The 13,444-nt window shown below is 40.9% G+C and overlaps 1 protein-coding gene across 1 annotated transcript in view; it reads left to right on the forward strand.

Moving 5' to 3' along the window:
* lgr4 (leucine-rich repeat containing G protein-coupled receptor 4) overlaps positions 1-8,743 on the forward strand; it is a 28,863-nt gene extending 20,120 nt beyond the window's left edge. The window contains exons 5-18 of the mRNA XM_005931381.3: positions 1,239-1,454; positions 2,858-2,929; positions 4,122-4,190; positions 4,689-4,760; positions 4,951-5,022; positions 5,196-5,264; positions 5,347-5,418; positions 5,648-5,713; positions 5,841-5,912; positions 6,003-6,074; positions 6,160-6,285; positions 6,612-6,709; positions 6,988-7,041; positions 7,136-8,743. Of these exons, the coding sequence (XP_005931443.1) occupies positions 1,239-1,454; positions 2,858-2,929; positions 4,122-4,190; positions 4,689-4,760; positions 4,951-5,022; positions 5,196-5,264; positions 5,347-5,418; positions 5,648-5,713; positions 5,841-5,912; positions 6,003-6,074; positions 6,160-6,285; positions 6,612-6,709; positions 6,988-7,041; positions 7,136-8,544 (2,539 nt within the window). The 3' untranslated portion in view covers positions 8,545-8,743. The remainder of the gene's footprint in view (positions 1-1,238; positions 1,455-2,857; positions 2,930-4,121; positions 4,191-4,688; positions 4,761-4,950; positions 5,023-5,195; positions 5,265-5,346; positions 5,419-5,647; positions 5,714-5,840; positions 5,913-6,002; positions 6,075-6,159; positions 6,286-6,611; positions 6,710-6,987; positions 7,042-7,135) is intronic.
* The last annotated feature ends 4,701 nt before the right edge of the window (positions 8,744-13,444 follow it).

A 13,444-nucleotide genomic window follows, 5' to 3' on the forward strand; every position in this document is an offset into this window, starting at 1 on the left:
GCTTTTCTGCTCTACCTGAGCAATCAAAGCGCTTACTTGCCTAATTCACACAAGCACTTTTTACTGTGCGCAAGTGCTTCCTGTCTAACATTCACACTCTGATCGATAGGGCTGCACGATTTTGCATAAAATGAGAATCACGATTTTTTTGGCTTAGAATTGAGATCACGATTCTCTCACGATTTTCTTTTCCAGTATAAATATTTATTGCACTTATTAACTGCACATCAACTTCGTAACAGTTGAGACTGAACATAAAAACGATAAATAAACCTAAAAACAACAAATGTCTCACGTTTTGTTGTTGTACTGCTTGAAATTCCGTCTCCACCGCTGCTCGACACTGCGTGTATAGAGCAGGTAGTGCAACAATAGAAAAATAGTTGCGGGACGGCACTGTGTAGCGTTTGTCTAGGGTGTTGATCATTTTCCTAAATCCCTCGTTTTGCACAGTGTTGATGGGAGCCATATGTTTGGTCAGGTGATAAGTGATAGCCTTCGTAATTTCTTTGTGCCTGCGGGAGTTCGACGTGTATAGGGAAGCGCTGTATAAGGTTCCCGTTATTGATGTTTGGGTGGTTGACCGGGACGGATTTTCTCCTGTCACTTTCTCGTCATCCCTGACGTGCTCTCCGTTGTTTTTTTCCCTGCTAATTTTAGCATCACTTGATGGATTGTCGGAGCATTACGGCTATCGTAGGCAGGAGCCTTGCGGAGTGATACGTACTGTGCTTCAACATAATATTACCGTATTGTGTGTGTATAACCTCTTTTTAAGTTTTGTGGATATTAAACATGGTTATGCTCAGGATATGTCGGCCAGTTTTCACTGGAAATGCCTTTTGGTTAAACTGTCAGTGAGGAATTTGCGTTTGCACTGTTAAATTTTTATATTTTTACAGCTGCTTGTTTCAGTGAAAATACATTGATGGGGTTTTTTGCACTAATAAAGTTGTGGAGTTGTAAAGTATTTTGTCTAGTGTCAATTATATTGTCAGTTATATCGTTATCGCAAATTTCCAAATATATTTTGTGATAAATATTTTTGGCCATATTGCCCTGCCTTAATATACTGTATATATATTTGCATAACAAATGTATACCAAGGGCTCAGAGAAAAGCTCAAGAAAATGTAGAGGGTGAAGGTAACGGTGCCATTATTGCAATGTAATTTCTATATGTATTTATTAAATCCAATCCAAAGTACAAATGCGTTTCCTATTTGCTCTGTTTTTTAGTCGCCTGGATGCCAACCATATTACAACTGTTCCAGATGACAGCTTTGAAAGCCTTCAGCAGCTGCGCCACCTCTGGTTGGATGATAACAACCTGATGGAGGTGCCCGTCGGTTCTCTGAGGCACCAGGCGAACCTTCAGGCTCTGACGTTGGCACTTAACCGCATCCTGTACATACCAGACAACGCCTTTGCAAACCTCACCAGTTTAGTTGTACTGTAAGTTATATTAAGCTTCTGTTTAATTGTGGTTTAGAATGAAAATCTGCACAGTAGCATTTGAGCGCAAATGTTTACAGTGTACTTGACAATTGTTTCTGGCCAGTCGGGCCAATGCTGCAGAGTGCAGGGCGGATGATGAACGTCATAGGGCACCAAACCGCCTTGTGCCTTAACTTTAGATGGATGTAAATCTATAAATGATCTGTTGATAGTTGGTATAAATATCAAATTATTAACATCATGTTTAAGTAGCCTGCCTGTGAAACAGTTGCCATAAAAGTAAATTCCCCAGGATAGCTAAAGGACCTTTGCATGCAGTTTTCATAGAACTATACACAGAATAACTCAGCAGGAACAACTTGTTGGTGTACTTTTTGGAAAAACTATAATTAAGCAGGCAATGCGACTGCAAACATTCACATGGCCTGAGGGAGATGCCAAAGTGAAACTCCTCGGGGGTGGGTTGTCAATAAGATCAGGACGATTCTCAGGTTATAATGCCAGCACATGTTAACTTTCTATAGGGTGAGTTTAGCTATAGTTTAAAGGTACTTAAGTTTCTGAGTCATGGGTAAATCTCTTCTACTTGGCTGTATAATTAACATCATGTTAGTAAAATCTAAATGTATTGCCTGTGTTCCCATCTGAGTTAAGTAAGCTATAGTATGTGTTTTTTCATATATCATTTGTATTATTCTGTCATCACAAGTCAACATAAAATACCTTTCTTTGAGCTGAGCTTTAGCTATCAATGTATCCTCAGCTTGACTGCGGGTCAAACTCCAAACACAGACATACCATAGTTTATTTCCACAGCTTACAGCTTAATAAGTCAGCTAAACAGGTCGCTACTCATTCTCTGCTGTGTTTATGCACGAGGGCGTTTTTGCAGTGAAACGAGCCACAGGCACTGGACATCGCAAATCAATGTTAGCAAAATCTTTGTAAAAGGAGCTTGATGCTGAGCAGTGATGCAGAAGTTATGTTGTTTTATGTATTAAGGGAAATCCTAAAACCATCCTTTGCCAGGAGCTTGTACAAAAATGCGTTGCACTGCGAATCCAAGGGATTGTTCCAGACCTTTTTTTTTTCACTGCTGCTGTTATATGTTCACATAAACACACGCTCAAGAACACACGCATTGAGTGGCATTGCTGCAGGGTTAGTATAAACACGTCAGAATAAACAGGAAGAAAAGACCTTGAATCTATTAGGCGAGGAGGACTCTTTGCATATACACATACAGCACAGACACCTGATTCACAAGCGCCATTCAGAAATCATGCATGGGATATTTTTGCAAAAGCTAAAAAGTAAATTAAAACCCACGAAGAATGATTGAATGATTTTATTTCTCTTTGGTACGACGGTCTTGCAGATCTGTGTTTTAACTTTTTCAGGCATCTTCACAACAACAGAATCAACGAGATAGGAGACAACTGTTTCTCTGGACTTGTAAACCTGGAGACGCTGTAAGTACACAGCAGTATGGTAATTGTTGTCGTGTGTGTGCGTGTGTGTGTGTGTGCGTGCGTGCGTGTTGGTGCTCCCACCCTCCTGTGCTTCAGTCCTCCAGACATCATTGTGTCCACTTCCTCCTTTAATTGCTCTAGGATAAATAGAGCAAAGTACATGATGCTTATCAAATCTGCCCTCCCACTGTTCACTTCCTACTGCCACAGAGCCATGAAAAACCTTTCAGTGACAGCCGTACCTCCTGGCAAATGGTTACTGTACAACACATAATCTGGTGGCACTTGCTCTGAGCCATTGTTGGTATTTACAGACACAATGACACAGCACAGGGGACACAAGTAAGCTTATAAAACTAGTGCAGTATTACATTTCAACAGTTTTTTTAATGTATCTTTTTTCTTTAAGTGTGTAATATCTGTGGAGGCAGGAGGTTTAGCTGCTGACAGAAAGGTTTGGTAAGGACTTGAAGGGCTTTCTTTGCTTTTGCTGAATAGTCATTCATTCATACATTCAGGGGCAGACTCATTGTGGGTTATTGCATATGTTTATTAAGCAAAGAAAAATGCTTATGACTGAAACTGAATATCTCAGTTCTGGAACTTGAACAAGGATATTGTCAACAATATTTATTTTTTTGCTTAAAATATGAACCGAGTAATAAATTGATTAAAAATGAATTATTAAAGAGTTTCTTACAACACAGTGTACTTGGAAGCATTCAGTATTTTAATATTTAATAGATTAATGTGCTTTTGTTATATTTAGAGAAACGAGCAGGGGTTTTTTCTGGAGCTAGGCCTTTGGGGGAAGAAACAGGCTCAATTGATCAGTAGATCATTAGAGGCAATAAGTCTCTGTTACCTTATTTGACAGAAATCAATGCATTTCCCCATTATGTGTGACCATTAATAAACAAAAACATCAGTTATGTCCGAGTACATGAAACCCCAATTAACAAAAGTGTTTATAAAATATTTACAGGGCTGATAATTTTCCTTTGATTCTGGCTAAAATGTGTGTGTGTGGTGGGGGGGACACGCAATATTGCGTGACTCTGTGCTGGCCTTAGTCACAAAACCAGTCTTTCCTCCTAATTGTAGATGTCCTTGTTTGAATGTTGCATTGATTTTTGGATGCGAAACAGGATGGATGAAACTGCACTGATTTCCTGTGTCTCTCTCTGTCTAGAGATCTTAACTTCAACAACCTGAAGGTTTTTCCCAAAGCAATACAGGCCCTCCCCAAACTGAAAGAGCTGTGAGTATACTGCCCCATTTCTACTGCCCGAGAAAGACATTTTGTACTGTTACTAAAGCCAGGAAGCTTTTAATGCCTCACTGAGGCAAGTTGCTGCCTTTTTTTCTGGTTTAAAAAAGGACAGATGTGTAATGAGGAAAATATTAATTATATTAAATATTAGAGGATTAGACACATGTATACTGAAATTATTTTAAGCTACCTTCATTTCTGTGACTGTTTCTGTTTGTCACACACAGAAACAAAATATTCTGTTGACTTTAATGCTGTTACATCGTTATATATCTGAGCTTTTACCTTTTGGATATGATGTTTAAAGAGAAATAGATAACATGTTTTTTTGATAAAAGTTTTTTTAAAGCATTTGACACTCACTGATAGAATCATTATGTCTTTTTTTTATTTTAACTTTGGCTTAGAGTATGTGAAATTAAGTAATGTGTATGCCACGTGTTGAACTGTGGAAAGTTTACTGACACTGCCACCTTCTCTCTTTAGTGGGTTTCATAGCAATGATATTGCTTCCATACCCGAGGGGGCCTTCCACAACAATCCCCTGCTGAAAACCATGTAAGGTCCAACTCTCCCCTCTGACTTGCAGACACTCATTTATAAACAGACATGGCACACTCATAGCTTAACTTTGTAAATACGCCATATACAAGTTTGAGGCTTCAGAAAGATGAATGTCCAGAAGATGGTGCCATTCTTGCATAGTGAATGACTTTTGCTTTGAATTCTCCCCCCTCTGCTCTCCCAGACATCTTTATGACAACCCTCTGTCGTTCGTGGGCGCGTCAGCTTTCCAGAACCTGTCCAGCCTGCACTCACTGTAAGTCCCTCCGTCAGGCTCAACTCCTGACAGATGTTAGTGCTGAATAAAAATATATGAAAAAGCCAATTTGAATGTGCTCTAAGAGTCAGTCAGTCTTATTTAAGTCACACCATCTCACACTTTGATCTCTGTAATAATGATTTTACTATTCTTCAAACTTGTGTTTTCAGGATGTTGCGTGGCGCCAGTATGATGCAGGACTTCCCCATCCTTACATGGACTAACAACCTTGAGAGTCTGTAAGATAACTCAGATGTGGCATCTTTCTCTGCTTGTGCGATTTTGTGTTTCAGAAGTGACTGAGTAGCTTTTCATATTCAGGACCCTATCGGGCACCAAGATATCATCCATACCCACTGATCTGTGCGAGGACCTCAAAGTGCTGCGAACGCTGTAAGAAACATTCTCTTTCATGTTACCTACAGCAGGTAATTGATCGTTAGGAAAATACAAAGAGAGCAGAGTAGGTCGAACAGTGCATAGTGTTTTAGTAAGGTCTGTGCACTCATTTTTACAGACCAGTTATCACTGAATGGAACAGTCCAACCTTTTTGTCTTTGTTCTTTCATTTTAATTTGTCCCAGTTGTGCAGTTATTGAAGCTGTTTCTTTTCCTCCATCAGCGACATGTCCTACAATGAGATAAAACAGTTACCTTCCCTCCAGGGCTGCACCCAGCTGCAGGAGATGTGAGTGAAGATAGAAAAGCCATTACACAAAAGAAAGCTTTAAAAGGCAGAAAAAATAAACAAATAAGGCGATTAAAGAAATGTTTGCTTGTTTATAACCTGATAAAATTATGTTTCCCATTTACAGAAACTTTCAGCACAATCATATTGAAAAAATTAACCGAGACACTTTCCAAGGTCTCTCTGCTCTCCGTTTACTGTAAGTCCACTTAGTCATGCACTTCCTTGATGCAATATAAACAAATGTTTTTATGCCTGATTTGTGAATTCACTGAGTTATGTTACACAGAGACCTGAGTAGAAATGAAATCCGAGTTATTCACAGAGATGCTTTCCTCACCCTCAGGGCGCTCACCAACCTGTGAGTAGGACCTTCAGTCACACTGTTTGGTGTCACTCTCTGTGCCCTACAAAATTAAACTGTCTGTGTGCAATCATTTCTGCAGAGACCTGAGTATGAACTCTCTCACTGGGATTCCAACAGCTGGACTGAGCGCGCTCAGTCAGCTGAAACTCTCCGGGAACCCGCAGATGAAAAATGTGCTAACTGCAAATAACCTGCCTAAACTCAGGTGAGAATGACGCTGTGTAGGCTGAGGACATGTAAGTGTAAAATACACTTGCATGCTTAGACAAAGAGGGCAAGTAGTTTTCAAGAACTGAAAAGCATACATGGTGCACACAAGTATAAACTGAACAGTTATCCCTCAGTACAGCAAAGAGAAACAAATCAACAATGGTATAGAAAAACTGAGGAAAACACAACAGCTTCCACGAATGAGGAGGCTAATCCACATCTAAATACTACTATTGGAAGCAATCAGAAGGGCCAGAAATGTATATACGACACTTAAATCTGCCAGTGCTATTAAATGATAAACATTTTCTTTTTTTTAAGGTCCATTTCTGTCCCTTACGCCTACCAGTGCTGTGCATTCGTTGGATGTGACTCAGTAACGACTTCTTTTGAGAAAGAGCACATGAAGAAAACTGCAGGTGGGGATGGTGAACACGTTAACTGCATGTGTTATTGAAGTAAAAAGATTGTTTGCAGTGTTAGTGTAACTCCATCTTACTAACATTAAAAATTGTGCTATATTTCCTGGCTGTCATGAGTGTGTAAAATTCCCCAAAAAAAGATATAAAAAATGTAAATTACATTTAAATTGAAAGTATCACAGAGAGCTTAAACAGCAATGTTACTGGTTTGGATTGAGTTAAAAAAAACAAAACACTTTTCCCTCTTAGTATATCCATTTTCTTTCTTGTTGCAGGTGGGGAAGATGTGGAAAAAATCTCAATGGTTATGCATTGTTCACCTTCACCAGGTAGTCAGCTTTTGTGTTTATCAATCAGTGTTAAAGATTTGAAATAATCCCAAAAAAGATAATAACTAAATTTGTCATATTGTTGGCTTTTCAGGAGCTTTCAAGCCTTGTGAACACCTCTTGGGTAACTGGATGATCCGTCTGACAGTCTGGTTCATCTGCCTGGTGTCGCTGGTCTTTAACAGCCTGGTGCTGGTGGCCACCTTCTCTCCCTCACATCGAGCTGCTGCCCATTCCCACTGCCCGACCCCGTCTCTTTCTCCAGCCAGGCTGCTGATGGGGCTGCTGGCTCTGGCCAATCTGCTTACGGGCTTGTACGTCGGCGTGCTGACTGTGCTCGATGTTGCTACGTGGGGATCCTTCGCTGAGTTTGGGGTGTGGTGGGAGATGGGACCCGGCTGTCAGATCACAGGAGTTCTGGCCGTCTTCTCGTCAGAGTGGTCAGTCTTGTTGCTGTCGTTGGCAGCCGTGGAGCGCAGTGTGGCCGTGCGGATGATTCTTGGGAAGGTCATGATGTCGCCCAGGAGGAGTGCCAGCAGCCGTCGCGGGTGCTTAAGAGGAGATCGACGCTTCAGCCTCGCTGCAGGATTGCTGGCGCTGCTGGCCGCCGCTGGGGCCTGCCTGCCTCTCGTGACCTCCAGTGATCAGTCTTCGTCTCCTCTCTGCCTGCCGTTTGCCGGCGGTGAGCGTCCAGCTTTGAGTGTTACGGTCATTTTGGTGCTGCTCAACGCCGTGGCCTACCTGTTCACCGCAGCTGTGTACACCCAGTTGTACTGCACACTGGGCAGGGTGGAGCTGGCAGATCCGGAGCAGACGGGTGCCCTGAGACACATCGCCTGGCTCATCTTCACCAACTGCATCTTCTTCTGTCCTGTGGCGGCGTTCTCTTTTGCCCCCCTCCTGACTGGTTCCACAGCTGGTGGCCCGGAGATTGCCAAGACCGTCACCCTCATCTTCTTCCCGCTGCCCGCTTGCCTGAACCCAGTGCTGTACGTGTTCTTCAGCCCAGCCTTCAGGGAGGACTGGCTGAGACTACGCAGTCGCAGAAGTTCAACCAGGGAGATGAAGACCACCACAGAAGGTCACCGAGATGACAGTGGCGGAGGGTCTGAGCTCACAGACGGGGGCTCCTCCACACACCTAGGCTTTGACTGTGGGATGTACTCTCAGCTTTGCGGTGAGGTTGTTGTTTGTGAGCAGTGTGAGGCAGCACTGCGTGCCAGGACCTGCTCTTCCCCCTCGTCCTCCACAGTCTGTAGACACTTGGTCAAGTCCCACAGCTGTCCCACCCTCCTGGCTGGAGCTGCGGCATACCAGCGCTCGGAGGGGTTTTGGGGAGACAGCAGCACGCCGTCTGCACAGTCTGAGTACGCAGACGAGGGGGACTCTTTTGTGTCAGATAGCTCAGACCAGATTCAGGCGTGTGGCCGAGCTTGCTTTTGTCAGAGCAGAGGCCTTCCTCTTGTACACTACTCATACAACATACCTCGAGTCAAGGACTAATGACGCATCTGTGTCATGTGAACTTGGATGCTACAAGAATAAACGTTTTTATATCAAACAGCAAAATGTGCCAACTACCCTACGATTCAGCAAGCACTTAGTTTCTAATAACTGTGTTAACAGACACAGCCAATCATTTAAAGGGAACTTGGTTTTTTGAACTGAGAAACAGTTTCTAGGAGACCTGAACCAAGAAAGTTGCATCACAAACTGGTCGACAAAGGATCTCACAAAGGAAAATGTTGCCACCGGTGCCTGCGTCTGCAAGCCTCCATGTATGTGTTAATGATTTTTTTGCCCTGTTTCACCTGTACTTATAAGCTTTTAAATTTTTAATTATTATACATCTTGTCAATTTTTAAAGTTTCTTCACAGCAACTTTTGATTTCAGAATTTTTGTTTCTTTTACAAAAATGTAGCAAATGTAATAATCACGCTAAACTTTCATGTATGAATGTAACTTTCAGGTGGTCTTCACCTAGCGGGGGGGATAATATAAAGTCAGCAATAACTTCTGGCCTGCCTGCGTGTGATTGTAAAGTGTCTAAAATAGTCTAAAACAAACATGTCTTTACTTTAAGAGAATGTGATTAAAAGTAGCAGATATCACTGTTTCAGCAACAACTAGGCGCAGCGGATGTGAAAGATTATTTATTGTTTGAGTAGCATTAAGTCTCTGGCTGGGTGGAGACAGTTTCTGGCCTCTGAATGATAAATACAGTGTAATAACAAGCATTCACCAAAAAAACAGCACCTTTATTAGTTTTTCCTCACCAAAAAATCTAAACAAGAACTCTCATGCAGGTTCATGTCACAACTTTTGCTCTTTCTTATGGAAAATTCCAGTTATTTTAAAATCTGGGCCTTATTTTCATATTTGTTTTTCCTTTTTGAGCTATTTGTTTGCTAAATTACAGAGCGATGCATGCTGTTAGCCTTTTCAGTACAATGACACTTAAATGAGATCTGCCTAGGCCTGATACTCAGATTGGTTGTGGCCTACAGGGTGATTGTTAATGGTGCTGAATGCAGCATAAACTGCTCAAAAATTGAATCCTATGAATAATAATAATAAAAAAAGAAATCATTTAAATATCAGGAATAAACCAATATTTTGGGAAATGTGCTTGTTTGCTTAGAGCAGACCTTTCCAAAGTGCAATGTGCAGAGCCATTGCAGGGGGGCGCGGTATGAAAAGGGGGGGAAAAACAAAACGCATGGACACTGCTAGCACGGGGCAGCCACAGAAACGCAAAGCAGGAGATGAAGCATAGCTGAATATGTTTCCAAGGTAGTTGCCAAGGTAGGTCTCCCCTGCATAATTGGTTTCCCCTTCGTCGGGAGCAGCGCTGGGCTCTCCAAATCACGGACAAACAGCATCCCACATTCGTGATTTTTAGTTCACAAACACTTGTAATGACTAACTACTCCTGACATTTTGGAGATGTTAGATCTTTATATAGTAAAGTTACAGCGGGATACAAATAATATCAGGCTGATCCTGCCACGATTTGTTCCCCCTGTTCAAATCACGGACAAACAGGATCCCACAGCTGTTTATGTTTTTAAACCCATTTTGCACAGAGAGGCATTTTTTGAAAAATGTATTGATAGCAATGTTGAATATTATTACACAGGAAAAAAACAACTACACATAAAATAATTACACCGTGACGCCTTTGCCTTTCTAAATAGAGGGACAGTAACTGTGTGTGTATATGTAAGCATGTAAAACCTGCAGATAGAGACAAAATACTGTTAATCTGACTATCTGCCATTCTGCAATTCATCTCATGTAAACAATAACGTGGCGCACAGCGTGACGTGAAAAAGGCACATACCTTTGACGCTGCGTGACGAGCTCTGTATTCCTCGTAAACAGGTAGACGCAAAAAAGGAGTTTTAAAAAGTCGGTGATTCGAACTGCAGTTTACGTGTGGACGAAACAGCTGCGTTGTCAAAAATACCCGTGTAGGTGCGGATGTAACATAAAAGAGTTAGTAGTTTATTTTATTACTACCTGTAATTTATTGCAGATTACTTGTATTTGCTTAATTGTTTACTAAATGTTTGAGGTGTGAAATAAACCGCAATGGAGCAAAATAAGGGTGTGTGTGGTTGGAGGATGTGTTTGTGCGTGTGCGTGCGAGGGGGGGCACGAACATTTTTCTTGTAAAACAGGGGTGTCAAACTCAAATACACAGTGGGCCAAAATTCAAAACTGGAACAAAGTCGCGGGCTAACATTAATATTTATTGAAAAAAAAATCTTCCTCCAGATATAAGAATGAATCTTTTCTTATGGACTCAAACAAGTTTTGCTGAAAAACTGAATATGGAACAAGCAAAGCTTAATACTAAACAATATATATATTAGTTGTATAATACCAGTAGGCCAGCTCTAATAGTAATTTGGTATGGCTTCGCGGGCCAAATGTAATTAGGCTGCGGGCCAAATTTGGCCCGCGGGCCAGAGTTTGACACCTATGTTGTAAAACAAAGGGGGGCCTAGCAAAAAAAATTTGGGAACCACTGGCTTAGGGTAAGATGACAGCCAGCAGCTTGTTAGCTTAGCCAGGCTTTTTCTTTTGTATTCGTTTTTTTATCCACCTGCTGCTCTAGCTCTATGTTTAGCAAACATTTACAACCCTGGATTTACTTCAGAGCATGGAAACTCACATATATGTTGCAAAAAAAAGGCAATAAACAGTCTACGAATTTAAATCAGCTACATTTATGCTGGTTATACTACAAAAAAGTGCAGAGCTACCTGCTGTGGTGACCCCTTGTGGCAATGGAGCAGCCAAAACTTGCTTTTTATATACTATTGATTGAAGTCGTATACATATTAAACAGATTTTGGCTCATGAGCAAGAAAAAAAAACCATGAATATCATCCAAGACAAAAACATGAATGTAATACTGCTTTCACTTTCATGTGATTTGAACACTACACAAGACTGGCAGCCAGCTGAGTTGACAAGATGGTGCATTAGCATTGCCAATAAGTATGAAATGGACGAGGGGGCGGTTGTTAGTCACCCACAGATATTTAAAGACAAGCATCTGCAGTGTGCTCTTGTATTAAAAGGTATTTGTGTGCAGGCTGTGTGTTTCCTGTATATGATGGATTGACTAGCAAATATGTGATGGTACAAAAAAAAAGGAAAATAAGGCCTTGATTTAAAACGAAAAGGAAGATTTATCTATAACAGATTGACTACTTTAACTCTGCTGTTTGAGACTCACTATCAGCTTAAGTTATACTGAGTCCCGTCCGTCTAGCTGATCAGAAAAGCATTTTTTAATGCTTCAAAGTAAAATGTAAGTCTTTCCATCCTGAGAGCTGACCTAAGTGAAGCTGCGTTTGACGAGGGATTGGCTGGTGTTGTGCTAGAGCATGACTGTACACATTGAGGTGGATACACCCTCTGAGCATGTATTCACAAGTGCACGTCATGTGAGCGCTTTGGAATTCAGGCAATGTAGGGAAACATTTTCTTCCACCAATAAAAAGTTCTTGTGTTCTTCTACTGCAACTTTCAATTTCGGCGTTTCGACTCCTATCTTCTGTTTTCACACACCAGACAACTGAGTGTGTAAATAAGTTCACTTATTGTCTCGCTGACTGAGATGTCTGATGTGCCACGTGGTGAAAATGTATGCATCTCTTTCTTTCTTTCTTTCTTTCTTTCTTTCTTTCTTTCTTTCTTTCTTTCTTTCTTTCTTTTTGTGTAGTTTTGATTATTGTTATTTGTTTTTGTGTCTGTCTGTAAATTATTTGAACACAGATAATCAAGAATGGGATGCTAACTACGGAAGCTACCTCCTCAACTGTAGTGGCTACCAACAGTGATTTGTTCATTTTTTTGTTTTTTCTTTTTTTTTTGCATTCTTGGCTTTACATTGACAGAGGATAGGTGACAAATTAAAGGAAAACTCAAATGCCTGACATCCTTGCAGTGGGGTGGATTCGGAGGCTTTGCTGTGCTTTGTTGATATGTTTAGGTCTGCTTGTCTCTCTGCAAAATAGAACTTTTCCTTGGCGACTAGCTACACAGCTTATCCTGTGGTGACGCATTTCTGTCATCATATGAGCAGTCTCTTCCAGGATGATAATCCCACAGGGCACGAGGGATCATTGAATCGTTAATAATGTTTGTCATGTGTTCACAGTCGCCAGATCTCAGCACCTATGGGAGATTGTAGACTGATAAGTTAGACGGGGCTCTCCGGCACCGTCATCCAAACAGACTTGTAGAATAAATGAATGAATGAATGCCACACCTTACATAGGGCTTAAAGTTGGCCTTTCCTTTAATCTGTCACCTCTGTTTGTACATCGTTTTAGTTCTTTGCAAATTGTGGGAGGAATCTATGTACTGTATACTGTGATTTTTTTTTAACCAACCTTAAACTATGAATTTTTTTGTTTTTATGTTTTATAGATATGAACCTGCAGAATAATACAGATTATATATAAAGTATCTCACTTATTGTCAGTTTGAATTAAATCTTACTAGTTTTACACGTGAGATCTCCCCGAGTTGTTTTTATTCTGTTAAAGTAGAAAAAAAGCTATTTCTTTAAATTTTGAATGAATAAAATTGGATGAACACAATAATTCTTGTACTTTTGTGTTGCTTTTAAGACCATGAAAGTCCTGTTCACAAACCAGCATCTGGCAGTATATGAGAGGAAAGGTCATTTGTTTGCTTGCTTGTACCACATTTGAAGTGACTTGAGCCAGTTGCTCTGTCCACATGTTCAGTTGAGGTACAACTGATGAATTAAAGTGAGGAGTTATCAGTCTTATTACCCAGTATGTGATGGATACACAAAACTTTGTACCCAAAGGAGCTTGCAAAGTAAAGCATCTGGACTTCTTTAAGTTGCTTGAA

Source organism: Haplochromis burtoni, unplaced genomic scaffold (assembly GCF_018398535.1).
Source record: "Haplochromis burtoni strain Fernald_Lab_line unplaced genomic scaffold, NCSU_Asbu1 Contig_59, whole genome shotgun sequence".
NCBI classification, from domain to species: Eukaryota; Metazoa; Chordata; class Actinopteri; order Cichliformes; family Cichlidae; genus Haplochromis; species Haplochromis burtoni.